General features: G+C 37.2%; 1 protein-coding gene across 2 annotated transcripts in view; it reads right to left on the bottom strand.

Moving 5' to 3' along the window:
- Positions 1-471: 471 nt before the first annotated feature.
- The window catches only part of LOC111325609 (uncharacterized), a 25,765-nt gene continuing 10,364 nt past the window's right edge, over positions 472-15,872 (bottom strand). The window contains exons 4-15 of one of the 2 annotated variants that reach the window (XM_088745205.1): positions 15,366-15,392; positions 13,663-13,755; positions 12,973-13,056; positions 10,901-10,962; positions 10,332-10,401; positions 9,673-9,695; positions 9,299-9,488; positions 7,384-7,426; positions 6,463-6,547; positions 5,579-5,710; positions 4,401-4,481; positions 472-3,630 (exon numbers count right to left, since the gene is read on the bottom strand). In XM_088745205.1, the coding sequence (XP_088601331.1) occupies positions 3,558-3,630; positions 4,401-4,481; positions 5,579-5,710; positions 6,463-6,547; positions 7,384-7,426; positions 9,299-9,488; positions 9,673-9,695; positions 10,332-10,401; positions 10,901-10,962; positions 12,973-13,056; positions 13,663-13,755; positions 15,366-15,392 (963 nt within the window). In that variant the 3' untranslated portion in view covers positions 472-3,557. Of the gene's footprint in view, positions 3,631-4,400; positions 4,482-5,578; positions 5,711-6,462; positions 6,548-7,383; positions 7,427-9,298; positions 9,489-9,672; positions 9,696-10,331; positions 10,402-10,900; positions 10,963-12,972; positions 13,057-13,662; positions 13,756-15,365; positions 15,393-15,872 lie in introns of those variants that run through there. The other variant, XM_088745207.1, reaches the window with a different exon arrangement.

Here is a 15,872-nt window from a genome sequence, read left to right as displayed (position 1 = left end):
CAGTTTGGGTGCACTGATTGCGGCCAAGGTCCGTCTGTTTTCGGACTCCCCCGTCTGATTCCGAACCTGACGGTCGATTAAGAACGTTCCCATCCTCTTTTGGACAATTCCGTCTGATTTTCTTCATCCGGACAGTCCAGTCCGATTACAGTTCGTCTTTATGATTTCGAAAGCTTTCGTTTATTCAAGAATGTTTCGTCCTTTTTTGAACAGTGTCTCCTAAATTCTTCCCGTTGTCTTATTCCGGAAGGGTCGTTGAATTGCAGATTGTTCTGCCCGATTTAGGAGGGGTTCGTCTGGTTTCGTCTAAATTCGGACAGATTCGTCCGATTTCGAACCGTAACGTCCAGCTTCGGACGTTTCTAACGGGTTTCATCTGAATACATTTCCAAAAGGGCTCTTCACCGGGAAGACTTCGGACTTTCATTGATATAATTTTTGTTAGAGAAAGTAAATGGAGACGAAAGTCAGTGACTTTTTATAGCGATGGTTTATTCTAACTGCAAAATAAACTATTTGTTAACTTTTTAAGGTTCTCTTGATGAGAAAAGTTACGTTAGTATTACAATATGTAACTATCTTAAAATAAAGAGAGAAAAAAAGCGTATCCTCTCTTGGTCAAAATCTTTTAAATAAGATTAAAATAAGTGAAAATAAACAGTGATATTCAGCCAATAAATACTTAAATAATCGCAATGATAAATAACATTTTACAAGGTTTTGTTAACCATCTCACACTAGTTCTAAACTTTCCTATAACTTAGGATTAAAAAAAAAAATTGGACGAAGTGTAGTGCTTGGCAAAAGTTATAAACAGCGCGAAAAGCTATCAACTATGAGCGAGAGAATAAACCAATCACAACCGGAAGGGCCTTGTAAAAGGGCAGGAAAAATTGAGCGAGGAAAAATGCAACCAATGAATGACGACGAAAATGAAAACCAAAGAACCAAAAAGCCCGGGAAAAGTTTAACCACTGGCAAACGCTTTTAGATCGTTTGAATCTGAATTATTTAACGCGATTGGCCCCTTATTGCCGGATACGAAAATCCTAAGCGGCCAGTCTAGTGGCGGGCAAAATAAGCGGGAAACGCGCAGACAGTGGCTAACGCTTATAGATTAATTTGAACTGATTTTCAGAAAATTATCCTCTCATTACTTAGTACACTTCTATGTCAATTGAAAAAAGTTTCAAATATTAGCTAATAACAATAATTTATCAAAGAACTGTAAAACAGCTCTGTCCAGATAAATACCCGACCATGATATTTTTAGCTTGTTTTGCAAAACTACATACAACCGAGTTTAAACAAATATTCTCTCTTGGAAAACACTATTAACACTAAGCATTAAGCCCTATAAAAACATTTCCTGTGTATGGAAAATAGGAAAATACTATAATTAAGAGATAGTTGGAAAGATATTGTAGCACTCTTAAGAAGTTACCCTGCTGGCAGAGGCGATTATTTGTTAACTTCCCCTACGGTCCACGTAAAAATAAAGTCCTCTGCGCTCGGCCTATTAAATCTTCTTCGAGCATGCGCGGCCTGTTGCTTAGAAACAAATGAGTTCCCGGTAGTACTCGGCCAACTAAATTGGATGCGTGCGCATAAAAACGTGTTTAAAACAGGTTCTGACCGGTTTTGCAAATTAGATTATCCCAAAACTTGGATAATTCCCTGGCGCATGCTCGAACAAGATTTAACAGGCCGAGCGCAGAAGACTTTATTTTTACGTGAACCGTAGGGGAAGTTCACAAATAAACGCCTCTGCCAGCAGGGTAGAAGTAAGTGTATGTAAAAATTGTAAGAAGTTGAAGAGCTAAGCTAATAATACTTGTATGTTTTGAATTTTAGATACTTAATTTTAGCCTGGTTTTTATTTATAGACAAAACTAGCACTTTTTTCTACCTCATTTTACAAATTTATGTGGGAAACCTTCAAATTCACTAGAATTAACCCTCACCATTAATAATATTACCACTTTTCAGCCACATGTTCATACAGTAGTGACTAAGTGATAGTGGCAAGTATCACAATATAATTATCATACGCTGTTTAAATAGCATGTCAAATACACCTATATCACTAGAAAAATATGTCCAGAATTCATGATCAATCCATTAAATATCTTGAATTCGATTTGCAAGATAACTCTCATCAATAAATAATGTTATCATTCACCATTAATTAATCATTATAAATATCATTGCCACAGTTAAAAACCAATGCTATGAAAATACCCACCTATCCTTCGAGGACAGAAAAATCTCATTTAGATGTAAAAAGAATGCGACAAGACATTATATTTCCTGGTCAGCAAATTTTGTTCTTCTCATTACCAGTTTGATTGACTGTGTATTGATATTAGGAAAAATTTAACAAATACATTCCATCTTGCATCTTGCTGTGAATCTTTTCAGTGAAAGAGCCAAGTGGCCCATCAGGATGGAGCTTAACTTTGGTTTCTATAGCATGAAAGGACTAGGGGTATTTCTACTCCCCCCTGGATGGGATGCTAGTCCATCGCAGGGTTACACTCTGGCATTAAATTCAATGATACCCATTTAAACACCTGGGTGAAGAGAGACACTGTGAGTTAAAGTGTCTTGCCTAAGAACACAACACAATATCCTTGGCCAGGGCTTGAACCCAGACCACTCGATCCAGAGTCGAGCACACTAACCCTGAGGCCACTGCACCTCCAATGATGGCAGATGTGCTTTAAACAAAAAAGTGGTCTGCCAGGTGCAGCTATTATTATTATTATTATTATTATTATTATTATTATTATTATTATTATTATTATTCTGTGGGTCACTGAAATGTTAATGATGATGTTGCCTATGCGTCAGTCCTCCAACAGATCATGAGTAAGAACCAATCAAAATGCTCGCATAATTCAGCTTCCGTTATGTTATATATCAAACACTTCAATACTCAAAATGAAAAAAATTTTATAATCAATAAGATCAATAGCGGGAATAAGATCAACTCTTTCTACCAATTTTGAGGTGTATAGTCTCAATATAAGATAACTGCCACAAAGATTCCCTTACAAATTCCCGTGGAAGGTATTCTAGAGGGTTTAAGAACTCATCAATCTTCAATCCTTATGCATCATAAGTTATCTCAAAACCAGGTGCTCAACATTAAAATTGAAAAAATTGTCTACTTCCTTACTGACTCTTTCACTTATGAGTAAATGGTACAGATCTTCTCAATGATAGTCTCTTTAAAATGCTGCAATCTAATTGGCTATACAACTCACTATCTATCTAAAATGCTGCAATCTGATTGGCTACAAAACTCAGCATCTATTCTATGATAGATACTGAGTAAAGTGAGTACTGGCTAACAGTAAGATAAAACAAGAGCCTGTCTTGTTATATTTTCAAAGAGTAGTATGTTTACACCAAAGTACTTGTTTGAGATGCTATTAAGCAATGATTGATTCTGCCTTTACCCTCACCCACTATCACACCATGGACATCTCCAGCTCCTCATCTGCGTGAATGAATATAGTATTCTAGAAGACACCTTTAACAATACTTGCTGTTTAGGAATTTTCTTTGTTGCCATTGGTTGAAATTTCTTCATCAGAATCTACCTCGCTGACCATGACGTGGTACCTAGTAAGGATCAGAAATCTTACAATGAATATTTTTTTTTGCACCAAGAAATATTACATGCAAGTTAAAAGAGACAACAAAATATAAGTTTGGCAAGAAAGATAAACAACAGAACTGAGATAATAATAAATAGATATGGGACGATGATTTCGGCATGATCAGGGAACTTGTGAGGCCAAGTAAAATACACAGATGGTGATGGATGTAACACAGGGGTCAAATGTTGGGCATGCCCAAGGGGATCAGATCTGACCAGCCATGCACCAATTTCCCATGCAAAATTTCAAAAGAAACATAACAAACAACTGCTGTGTTGCAAAATATTATGCAAAAGAAAATTGAAATGCACATAGAAATCTTTAAAAGAAAGAGAAGTAGAGAAAAAGAAAACTCAAGACTTGTGAACATAAAGCTAAAACAAATGTGGGTATCCTGGTCATTTATCATTCTAACTCCTAACCCTGGAACACTGTGACTCACTGGTTTGTGTCGTTGTTTGTAATTTGTGTGAGACAACTTAGTTCTGACAGCCTGAAAACAGGCCATCTGGTTATAACAACATTCCTACATGCACAGATGTTTGACTACTGTGTTGATGGGCATAGCCCTTTAGCTGCCTAGACATGAACATGATCGATGTCACATTTCTCGAAAGTTCTGGTAAGATAACAAGCCCAAAGCTAATTTTAGAATCAAAATTCAAAGAATCAAGAAGCAGTTTCCAGCACCCCAACTGAAAGTTTTTGTTACAAAGGGTTGGAATGTCTTACTTGATTGTTCTTGAGAGCCACTTGCAGTTTGAATTGTCCCATACCAAGGTGCAGATACCAGGACAAGGCGGAGTGTAGAAACTGAAAAGTTGTGGACAAGTGTCAATCAAAAAACAAACTTACCAGCGAGAGAGATATTGACTTTAAATGCTAGACCCAGAATGGGTGTATACTAGTGTACTATGCAAATATTGAGGGGGTGTCAGACCTTAAAAAAGCTCAATAACAGAAGGACACAATAGATTTCAGATATTGGGTGGGTTTACTTTGAGTTAAAGGTTGATAGACAACTGTCAGGAATTGAATGGGTTACTCAGGATGAGGGATTGACAGGTATCAAAAACTGAAATGGTCTACCAAATAGAAAGAGATTGACTAATGCCATAATAGGAAACATTGTAATGGATGTCTACCTAGCCAATTTCAGTGCCCCTGCACTTGGTCAAGAAAGGATAGAAAGATTGCTATTAATAATGTCATGGTGATGAGGTAAACTTTCAAACTAAAGGTAATTGATTTTTAATTATTTCTCCTTTAAGTGATCCCTGAAGTAAGTAATAACATGAACAAACATATCAGCCTGATATCGATGTTAAAACAGATTCTCTTCCCTCATTTACAGCTGACTATCCTTTAGAAACTACTAAATATTTGAGGTTTCAACAAAACCTGACTCGGACCAGATCTGTCCATTCGTTTGGAGTGATAACCTATCCATTCGGCCTTTATGGTAATTGCTTTTCATGAGCTGTTAAAATTAATTGTACACCCATTCATCCATCTATGTCGACATGTTCGAAAATTTTCACAAGCTGTACAGTCGTTTGCATGACCTGTTCGATAATTTACACAAGCTATTCAGTCATTTGGGTAACCCGTTTGATAATTTTTACATGCAGTTCAGTTGTCTGCATGATGTGTTTGAAAATTTTGACAAGCATTTCAGTCGTTTGGGTAACCTGTTTGAAAATTTACACAAGCTGTTCAGAATACTTGATAACCTGTTCAACCATTTGATAACATATCCGTTTGAACAGGTGAGTAACCTGTTTGTTCCCCATTTGGTAGCGGTGCATATCACCCGTTTAATGGAAAGCTGTTAGTGTATGTTTTTCTGTGAGAGGTCACTTATTACATATCTGTTCAAGGGGAGAATTATGCACAAGATCCAACCTTACCCAGTCACTGATGTATCGCATTCTGAAATTGGCTCCAGTTCCTCCACCCAGATTTCTTCAATTTCATTTTCATTATCTTTCCATCCTGAATGAGGCTTGGCCTTGAATTTAAGTCCAAATTGAATATCTTTACTATGAAACAAGAAATATTGATGAACATCATAAGACCAGTATACAGACTCAGTTTAAGTTTAATTAATTGGCCACAGGAATGGCAGGAGAGAGGAACAGAACTTTCATTCCAATTGATACCTAACCCTTTTTTTATGCACCCATCCCATCCCGGGGAGGACATCCATCACACCGTAATCTCGTGTGTGGGAAATTAACATCTCCTACCCCAACCCTGCAGGAGACGGGACCTCCATTTATCGTCCCTATCCGAGAAGACTAGAAAGTCTAACCATTTGCAGTTATTATTACAAAGGCAGCACTTTCTTCTCAGTTAATTAAAGACCCTTAGTGTTGGTCCGGCCGGATTTGAACTCATGATCTCCCACACAACAGTCTGGCGCTCTACCAATTGAGCTAATCGGGAGGCGGTTAGCACTTTTCTCCGCACTTTTCTTGTAAGATTATATGACTGTGTAGAATATCCTGGCAGTATTTAGGCCAAGATGAATTAAACATTTGTCTCTGGATAATTTTAAAAATATCTCAGAGCCAAATATTCTCCCCTCCAGGCCCTCCACTCTGCAAACAAGTACATACTAAACAAGGGCACCAGTCTAAAAAAAAAAACCTTTCACTAACAATTGCAACATTTTAAAGAGTTAAGGCAGTTTATCAATTGAATATAGATGCTGCTTTATGTATGTGTATAGATACCAAATCCTGTTAATTTATGATTCTAACTCCTAACCATAAAACCACGCAAGAGTCACCTTGTAGCTTTAAAATACCACGCTATAGACGTGTCACCTTTCTTGTTGTCACAGTTTACCTTGTAAGTAAAAGATTTCTTGGGTCCTGCAAGGATATAATTTCTTTAAAATTCACAATCTTGTTTTATAATGTTACTCAAGTATCAAAATGTGGAGAGTCAAGGCTTAATTGTTTTCATCAAAGGTAAGGTCACGCAGAGATGAATTCAGTAAGAGTTCCAAGAGCACTATAGACTGAATAAAAATGGCAAATAGGAGTTATTATGATAAGCAATGAATAAGTTCAGTGTTCATAAAAACATCAGAAAATTTCCTTTATTATTTATTCGATTCAATTATGACCCTGGGGACTACAATCTACACTTGGTGACAAAACTGTGGACAAATTGTACTTTTCAACCCTGTTTTAATTCAGTTTTATCTCTTGTCTGTGTTAAGTTAACCATTTTGCCCCCTCCCCCCCAAGACAATGTTTTATCGTGATTCCATGATCATTGAAGAGGGGAGGGGATGTGTTAATGATTTAGAGTGTGATGGAAACAGAAGTGTTATTCTTCACATGAATAGAACTCTTTGATGATGTGTCCACTAATTTTGACACTGATTGCTGGTAAAGAAACATTGCTGAGGGGTGTGGGGCGGGGACACACCTCTTGTCCCTCATTCTTGATTCATCATCACCCCCCTGATTAACCCTTTAACTCCCAAGACCTGATTGTTAATTCTCCCCTCTGGCTGCCTCACATTTGGTGTTATATTGAGAAGACAACATCTACCTGACAAGTTTGAATATTCTCATTACCTGTTTGCTGGATGATGTATGGATATTATAGGGAGAGGTTACATGTTAATCACTATTGCGACATAAAGGGTTAAGACTCCCCACCTTTTAGGTATTGTTTTGGATGTAGAATGACATACCTACTGTCTGCTCTATAAGTTGTGGATTGTCTTTAACTTCTAGCTACAAAAAATAAATTTTAATTTTTATCATTAAAAAAAAAATAAAAAAATTATTCACTCACGTATCACCTAAGAGCTAATAGCTCGTTTAAAATGTGAACATGAAACTAATTACAAATAATTGAGCAAATAAGAACTAATATTAAAAGATAAAAGTATTGAAAAGCTTTATTTTATCTAATTTGTATGTACTCTATAATTATTAAGCGAAAGTGCATTAAAAATCGAGTTAAAGCCTCGCCATAAACGAATGCAACGCTTAGTCCTTAGGATGTAGTAATTAGTGTCCTCTAACTTATTTTTGAGCCATTACTTATTCCTAGCAGGAGTGGGCTACAATACTCTAAGTGGGGTAGTACATATGCTTTGTAAAGGTGAATCATAACTTCTTGTGGCATAAACTTACGCAGCTTACGCATGGCAGCTGCCTTAGCACACGCCTTCTTAAGTTGTACTTGTATATAGGGCTTAAATGTTATTCTTTCATCTAAAATGACACCAAGAATCTTCAGACTATCAGTCAGCTCTATATTATTATCTTGTAGATTAATATTATATCTATAATTTAAATAAATCATAAAACAAAATATATCATAACTGTGTAGGGAAAAGGGATAAAAGAATAATAAAGCTGATTAAAAACTGTGTACATGCCTTAACCGGATATTTGCTTGAAATAAATACAAGCTATAATGTATCTCAGTCTCCATGATGGTATCAGATGGTAAAACAACACACAACACAACAGATTGTGTAGTGTTTGTGTTCATGATAAGTCCATGAATATTTTAACAATTATTCCATGAGTGCGCGTTGGATATGAGATGATAGACAGCTAACGAGGCACATAGCGCCGAGTTGGCTATAATCATCTCATATCCAACAAGCACAAGTGGAATAATTATATTATCAAAAACATTAAATATTAAATTTTATTAAAATTTTAGCTCCCTTTTAATTCTAAGCTGACGCGTGCGCTTACCATATTTGTAGATTACGGTATATTGGCTCATATACCATAATGGCTAAGCCAATAAAAAGTCGTATATGAGCACGATCCTTCGCAGTAAAGCACTATTTGAGCAATAGTGAAAATCAGACCTGAAAAAAATTTCAGGCCTGTACAGGATTCAAACCACTGACCTCTGTGATACTAGTGCAGCGCTCTACTAATTGAGCTAACAAGCCAACTAAGAGCAGGCCATCAAATTAATTCGACATAAACCCGTAGATGATAAATCAAACAACAACAAACATATGAAACATATGTGTGAACTGCGGTTATGAGATGTATATGAGCACGATCCTTCGCAGTAAAGCACTATTTGAGCAATAGTGAAAATCAGACCTGAAAAAAATTTCAGGCCTGTACGGGATTCGAACCACTGACCTCTACGGACCACTGAATCATCTATGGGTTTCATTTGAAAAATTTCAGGCCTGTACGGGATTCGAACCACTGACCTCTACGAACCACTGATCATCTACGGGTTTATGTCGAATTAATTTGATGGCCTGCTCTTAGTTGGCTTGTTAGCTCAATTGGTAGAGCGCTGCACTAGTATCGCAGAGGTCAGTGGTTCGAATCCCGTACAGGCCTGAAATTTTTTTCAGGTCTGATTTTCACTATTGCTCAAATAGTGCTTTACTGTGAAGGATCGTGCTCATATACGTCTCATAACCGCAGTTCACACATATGTTTCATATGTTTGTTGTTGTCCAATAAAAAGTCTTGAATTGCATTATCCAATGATCCAGTTTTTAATAATTTCAATTATAAGGTAGGGTCATTTTAATAACCAGAGATCTTGATCACCTGAGATACTTAGTGCACTTATTGCATAACAATTTTAGATAAAAATATAAACCTTACCATGTGTCTGGGTATAGGAGGAAGACAGCCATTCTCACATTGACAAATGCCTCCAAATTCCTCTGGCAGATCCTCAGGATCAAAATATTCACAAAGTTTCTGGAGTTCTGAGCTTTTAAGCACAACACACTTTGTTCTGGTCTTTGGGTCCAAGAAAATCTTGGCTATTTTCCAAAGAACTGGAAAAACCCTAGAAAGCATTAAAACCTAGAATCAGAAAACAAACCTGCTTCCTGTTTTGTGAATGTCACAAAGCTCAGCTCAGTGTACTTCACAATTGACTGAAATCACTGGGGTAAAAAAAAAAGATCATCACCATGTAAAGGGAGCTACGCCTTTAAGTAGTGATTTATTTTGTTGATGTATCAACTTACCATGGGGTATTGACAATAAAAATCTGAAAATGAAATGAATAGCAGGAAGAAATCATTAATCAAAACAAATGGACATTACACAATTATACTTTATTATCAATATATTTACCGCCTCCCAGTTAGCTCAATGGATAGAGCGCTGGATTGTTGTGCGGGAGGTCGAGGGTTCAAGCCCCGGCCAGATCAACACTCAAGGTCTTAAAATAATTGAGAAGAATATGCTACCTTAAGAAATGGTTAGATATTCTAGTCTTCTCAGATAGGGATGAATAAATGGAGGTCCCGTCTCCTGCAGGGTTAGGGGTAGGAGACGTTAATTTCCCACGCGCAAGATTACTGTGTGATGGATGTCCTCCCCTGGGGTGGGATGGGTGGGTTTGTTGGAGCTTAAACCTCGTAGGGGACCTATGTCCTATTGTTTCTGCTCCAGTACTTTGTACAAATTCTTAAATACAAATACAACATCATATTATGGTTTCAGGCTTTAAGGTGGCTATCCACCTCGGACCACAGCAGCCCATTATTTATGACCTGCAATCCTGCAACTCAACTGTTTAGGTCAGTAGCTTATCTACATGTCATGTAGGCACCTAGGGCCTGTGTTTAGCAAAACCCATTATATTATACATTAGCAACATTGCAATGTACCAAATACATACCTTTCCCATTCTTTCAGGGTAGTAATCTTGATCAAGTTTTGCTATTCTTTTGAAGAAATTCAAGGTTTTCCTGTCCAAAAGACAATAGAAAAACATACAAAATTTATTCAATATGAATTTAGACAAGCTACTTAACAGTATATTGAAGTAGGGGTATAAATTTACATGCATTCTAGAGAATGAGAACCAAAACAAAATCAACTTGTACTGTTATGATCCTGTACAATTGTTGTCATTTCAAGTTCTAATCATTTTTAAAACAAGTAAGTAGCTGATGGGATCACACACTCAGAATCCTGTCTGCAATGATCCTATAGGATGAACTTGAATCATTACCCCATTAACCACCCAAGAGTGACCAGCATCTAATTTCTCCTTACAATATCACCCCTGAATCACACAAAAGGGTCAAGAGAATAAAGGAAATGATCAACAACTGTAAAAAAAGCTCTGGATCATTAAACAAATTCTCCTTGTAAGCACCCTTGGAAATGTATAGAGAACAGTATGGAGAATATACATACTGATGTTAGGGTGCAAACGGCTGATGGATTTACTTATTGATTCACCTTAGAAACATACTTGCTCCGGCCATATCATGAATATGAACCATTGTTTCTATTGGTTGTCCCTGTGAACCAAAGGAAAACAAAAACTGTGTAAAGAGTCTTTCTCAACAAATTGATCACTTTTCACAAAAAATAAAAACTATGCTGTGACTGTTACTGGGACTTGCAACAAAGAAGACATTCCAAGATTACTAGATTCACCCTTGTGCTCAGAACTAAAACTTTTTGTTACATGACTCGGGAAGTCAGAGGGCCAATAACTAAATCAACCAATCAAAATGCTCTATTGCCGGTCAATATTCTCTCAGTATTGGACCGGGCACTGTCCCGAATGGTCCCAAATGATGCCACACTTGTGTCCCTTTGAACTTCAGTCGTGTAATAAATCTCTTATTAACCAAGCTTGCTCGGGACCTTACTGGAAGAATATCGGCCCTTGGTCTTTTTTGTATGGACCTCGCTGCGCTCGCTCCATACTGTCAAGACCTCGGGCCAATATTCTCCCAGTATGGCCCTCACTGCGCTCGCTCCACACTGTCAAGACCTCGGGCCAATATTCTCCCAGTATGGCCCTCGCGCTTGATTAATAAGATATATTTATTGAGCTATCGCAGCATATTTTCAAGGTTTCCCTTAATCCTTTAACCATGAAAGTGCCCCTGAGATGAAAATTGACCATTTTATTTTGGGCTTATTTGTTTACAGAATGTTGAATTGGATCAAGTTAAAACTCTTTTTGCCATTAAAAACTCAAAACAAACCTCCGATGACCAATTTTCACCGCTTCAAAGTAGTTAAAAAATCGTCTGCTATTGCTGAAAACATGTTCCAGCCGAGCCTGCAATTGTTCAGCATAAAACGCCACCATGACATCAAAGGCTCAACAAACTTATGCTTTGCTTTGTCACAACTCTCTTTGTTCGCTTCAGAGAAAATCACACGTAATACATTTTTGAGAACTGTTTTGTTGTCAGTCATGAAATGTTGACTTTGTCTGACGATGAATTGTCCCAGAAATCAACTGAAGCTTCTGTGGATAGTTTCGCACCAGCAAACGATGAATTTTTGCCATGCAAATAAAGATAAACACAGAACGGCACGGACTCCCCATGTGGCTTTTGTGGTTGCATTGCTTTATCACCTTCAAATTGCATTTTTGCTTGTCGCAAGGGATTTTCCTTTTGTGTAAGAAATGATCGGTGATATATAAAAATTGTTTTCAGCAATGGCTGATTGTGTATCAAGGCAGATATTGGGAATTTGTGAAAGCCATTTTCAAGCCATCAATATGTTTACCCTGATGCATTTGGTCAATGATTTCATTAACCCTTTCCTGCGTGTTTTTTTTTCACTGTTAGTGCTTTGAGAGGGTTGAAGTGAACTCTGTTGTTGAGTTCCACTTTGGCCTCTTTTTTTTTTTTTTCTGTCTTATTTATGACGACTATTGTTGTGTCGCTTCGGTGAGGTTTAAAGCAGAGTTTGTTTCGACTTTTTAGAGCCATGACCTCATTGTGTTATAATTACAAAGTATTTTTTGGCTTAGATACAGTCTGCAAGTTGTGTTAGGACAATTTTCCAAGTAGCTCTGAAGGGCGATAGAAGACTGAACCGGTAGCATTCAGTTTGATATGAAACAAAAGTGGTTCTTTGTTTTGTCTGTGAAAAGTGTAACGGAGGCACATTTGTCTTGCAAATAAATATTGCAAAAGTTCGTCTGATTTTACATTAGTTTGACACGAAATTGCGAATTAAATGGCTTGATAAAAGATATTTGTGGAGCTCATTCTAGACTGAAATTTGACAGAGTAGGTGAAGGAGACACACTGAACACGAAAATGAAAAAAATGTACAAAAATTTTGATCTCAGGGGCATTTTAAGAGTGACTAGCATCTAATTTCTCTCTTGAGCTATGCAAACAGGCAAGAGGTTGGCGAGGCATCTAACACTGAAGAATTAGTGCCAGACTCCCAACAAACCCCTTTCCAACTCATCTCAAATCTTCAAATAGGCCTGCTCACAAACTAATGGGGAAAAGTAAAAAATAATCTGTATTAAATATAAAGTTACTCACAAATTTTGAGGAAAGTTCCATCATTCTTTGAATTTGTCTTTCATTGTTCCAAATGTGCCATCCTATAAATTGGTCTTGAGGAAGCTACATATAAAAAGGCAAACAAATCTAACTTTAAATCTGCATTTCAAAATGTTTTAAACAAATTTGCATCAATCTCTGCTTTTTTTTTCAAAAGTACACTTTACTTATAATAATAATAATAATAATAATAATAATAATAATAATAATGATCGTTTATTCAACCTTTTTGCAGCATACACTGAATTACAAGGCGGGTCATTAAATATACATACTTCTATGTTACACCTAAATATAACTATTATAGATATCAAATGTAAATATTGAATACTATGTAAATATTAAATACTATGAGTATTAAAATGAATTGTAATTCGGTATTTTAAACATGGTTCTGGTATTTGATGGTGCAAAAATTTCTGAATCTATTAGATCTTGGAGAGGCAGGTACAGACACAGTTTCTCCTGTCCTAAGGGCATATGGTCTTGTGAATGCACAATGCCGCACTAACTTTCGTAGTAGGTTGGAAGAAGAGTGACTTCGCTTGAGGAATGTTATGCACGCATCCTCCCTCCTCTGGCGCAGAAAAATTAAGCCTGACAAATATGTAACAAGCCTTGACAAATATGTAACAAGAATTGATTGACTCTAAATGTTATACCACAAACCTTCATCAGGGCAGTGGTGTCAGTTCTTCCTGTGTGTTCAATATAACAGGGGCGTCCGAGTTTATCGTATTTGTGAAAACTGCAGGATACGATCTTGGATGCAAAATTAAGAGAAAAATGTGAATTGGTACAAAGATCAACGGAAAGAAGAGAAATTAGCCGATAACTACTAGGTCAGTTCATCACCACCTTTAAAAATGGGGATAATTACAGCATGCTTCAATTAAGAGGGGAAGAAACCTCTCTCAATTGAAATATTTATAAGAGTTGCAAGGGGTTTAGCTTTAATATGTCGCGTACATTTCAACAGACGAGTGGGACAGGACCACAGTCCATGTGATTTGTTAGGCGGGGTCCTCAATAATTCAACTTCAACTTCAGTTGGAAGGACTGGTTCAAAAGCAAAAGAGCCATTGAAATTAATTGAAATTAATTCCTTACTTTGTTTTTTCGTCTTGTTATGGACATTTTCACCCTTAAACTCCCAAGATCTGATTGTTAACTCTCCCCTCTAGCTAATACACATTTTCTTGTAAATTAGTTACAAGAATTTGGTGTTAGATCAAGATAACAAGTTCTACCTGATAAGTTTAAACATTCTCATTACTGTACAGGCCTGAATTTTTTCAGGTCTGATTTTCACTATTGCTTAAATAGTGCTCTTTACTGAGAGAATCGTGCACAAATATGCTTCTATCACCACAGTTCAGATATATATGAATTTCATATATTCGTTGTGTTTGATTTATCATCTTACGAGTTTATGTTGGACTAATTTGATGACCTGCTCCCAGTTGGCTTGTTAGCTCAATTGGTAGAGTACTGCACTAGTATCAGAGGTCAGTGGTTCGAATCCCGTACAGGCCTGATTTTTTTCAGGTCTGATTTTCACCACTGCTTGTATAGTGCTCTTTACTGCGAGGATTGTGCAAATATATGCCTCTATAACCGCAGTTCAGATATATGAATTTCATATATTCGTTGTGTTTGATTCTCATTACCTGTTTGCTGGATAATGTATGGGTATTAAGTGGGAGAAGTTACATGTTAATCACTTCTGGGAGTTCAAGAGTTAAACACTCTAAATCCTGAGAGTGAACAGCATTAATTTCTCCCTACAGCAATACTGCTGAATCCTTCATTAAATTACACCCTGATATCAGTATGCATATTCTCCATACTGTTCTCTTAACATTTCCTAATATACTGACAAGGAGAATTTGTTTAACAATCAAGAGGTTCTATAGTAGGTGATCATTTCCTTTATTCTCCTGACCTTAATGTGTGACTCAAGGGTGATATTGTAAGGAGAAATTAGATGCTGGTCACTCTGAGGGGCAAAGGGGTAATGAGAATGAGAACAGAGGAAATGAGTACCAACCTAAGAAGCTTTCATCATTGATCAGGTGTTTAAATGGGAACCGGCGTATTTAATGCTGGGGGTAATCCTGCGATGGACTAGCGTTCCATCCATGAGGGAGTAGCAATACTCCTAGTCACTTCATGCTACGGAAACCGGATTTAATAGCCGGCCCAATGGGCCACTTGGCTTGTAAACAGGCTTTACCTTACATGTGCATGGCAGCACATTCATAACAAGCCTGATAGCATCATTTTAATGCAAACATAATCTATAAATAAACCTTTTATTACAAAACCTTTCACACTGTTGCCTGTCTAGAAATGCAGAACACTCGACATACCTTTTTCATTTCTTCATCTAATGGTCTCTGGAAAAAAAAGCACAATTATGATTGAAATCTGACTGAGGGACTTATTGACAGATCATCTGACTGAAAAAATTGGCTAAATGGCAGTTGTTGACTGACTGACTGGATGATTGACCAACTGACTGACCGACTGAATGACTGACTAAAGGACCGAAGAATTGGCTGGTTGGCTAACTGACTTACTGGTTGAGCAACTGACTGAATGATTAGCTGGCTGATGACTGAGTGACTGACTGGATAACAGGCCGAATCACTGGCTGACCGACTGACTGACTGAGTGACTGACTGAGTGACTGACTGACTGACTGCCTGGCTAGCTGACCGACTGACTGACTGACTGGATGACTGAGTGAGTGACTATAACAGACTAACTGGCTGGCTGACTGATTGAATGACTGACTGAATGACTGGCTGAATGACTGACTAAGTGACTGACTGGCTAACTTGCTGACTGATTCATTGACTGGCTGACTGGTTGAC

The sequence above is a fragment of the Stylophora pistillata genome, chromosome 14 (genome assembly GCF_964205215.1).
Source record: "Stylophora pistillata chromosome 14, jaStyPist1.2, whole genome shotgun sequence".
NCBI classification, from domain to species: Eukaryota; Metazoa; Cnidaria; class Anthozoa; order Scleractinia; family Pocilloporidae; genus Stylophora; species Stylophora pistillata.
This window is presented reverse-complemented; position numbering and strand designations above follow the sequence as displayed.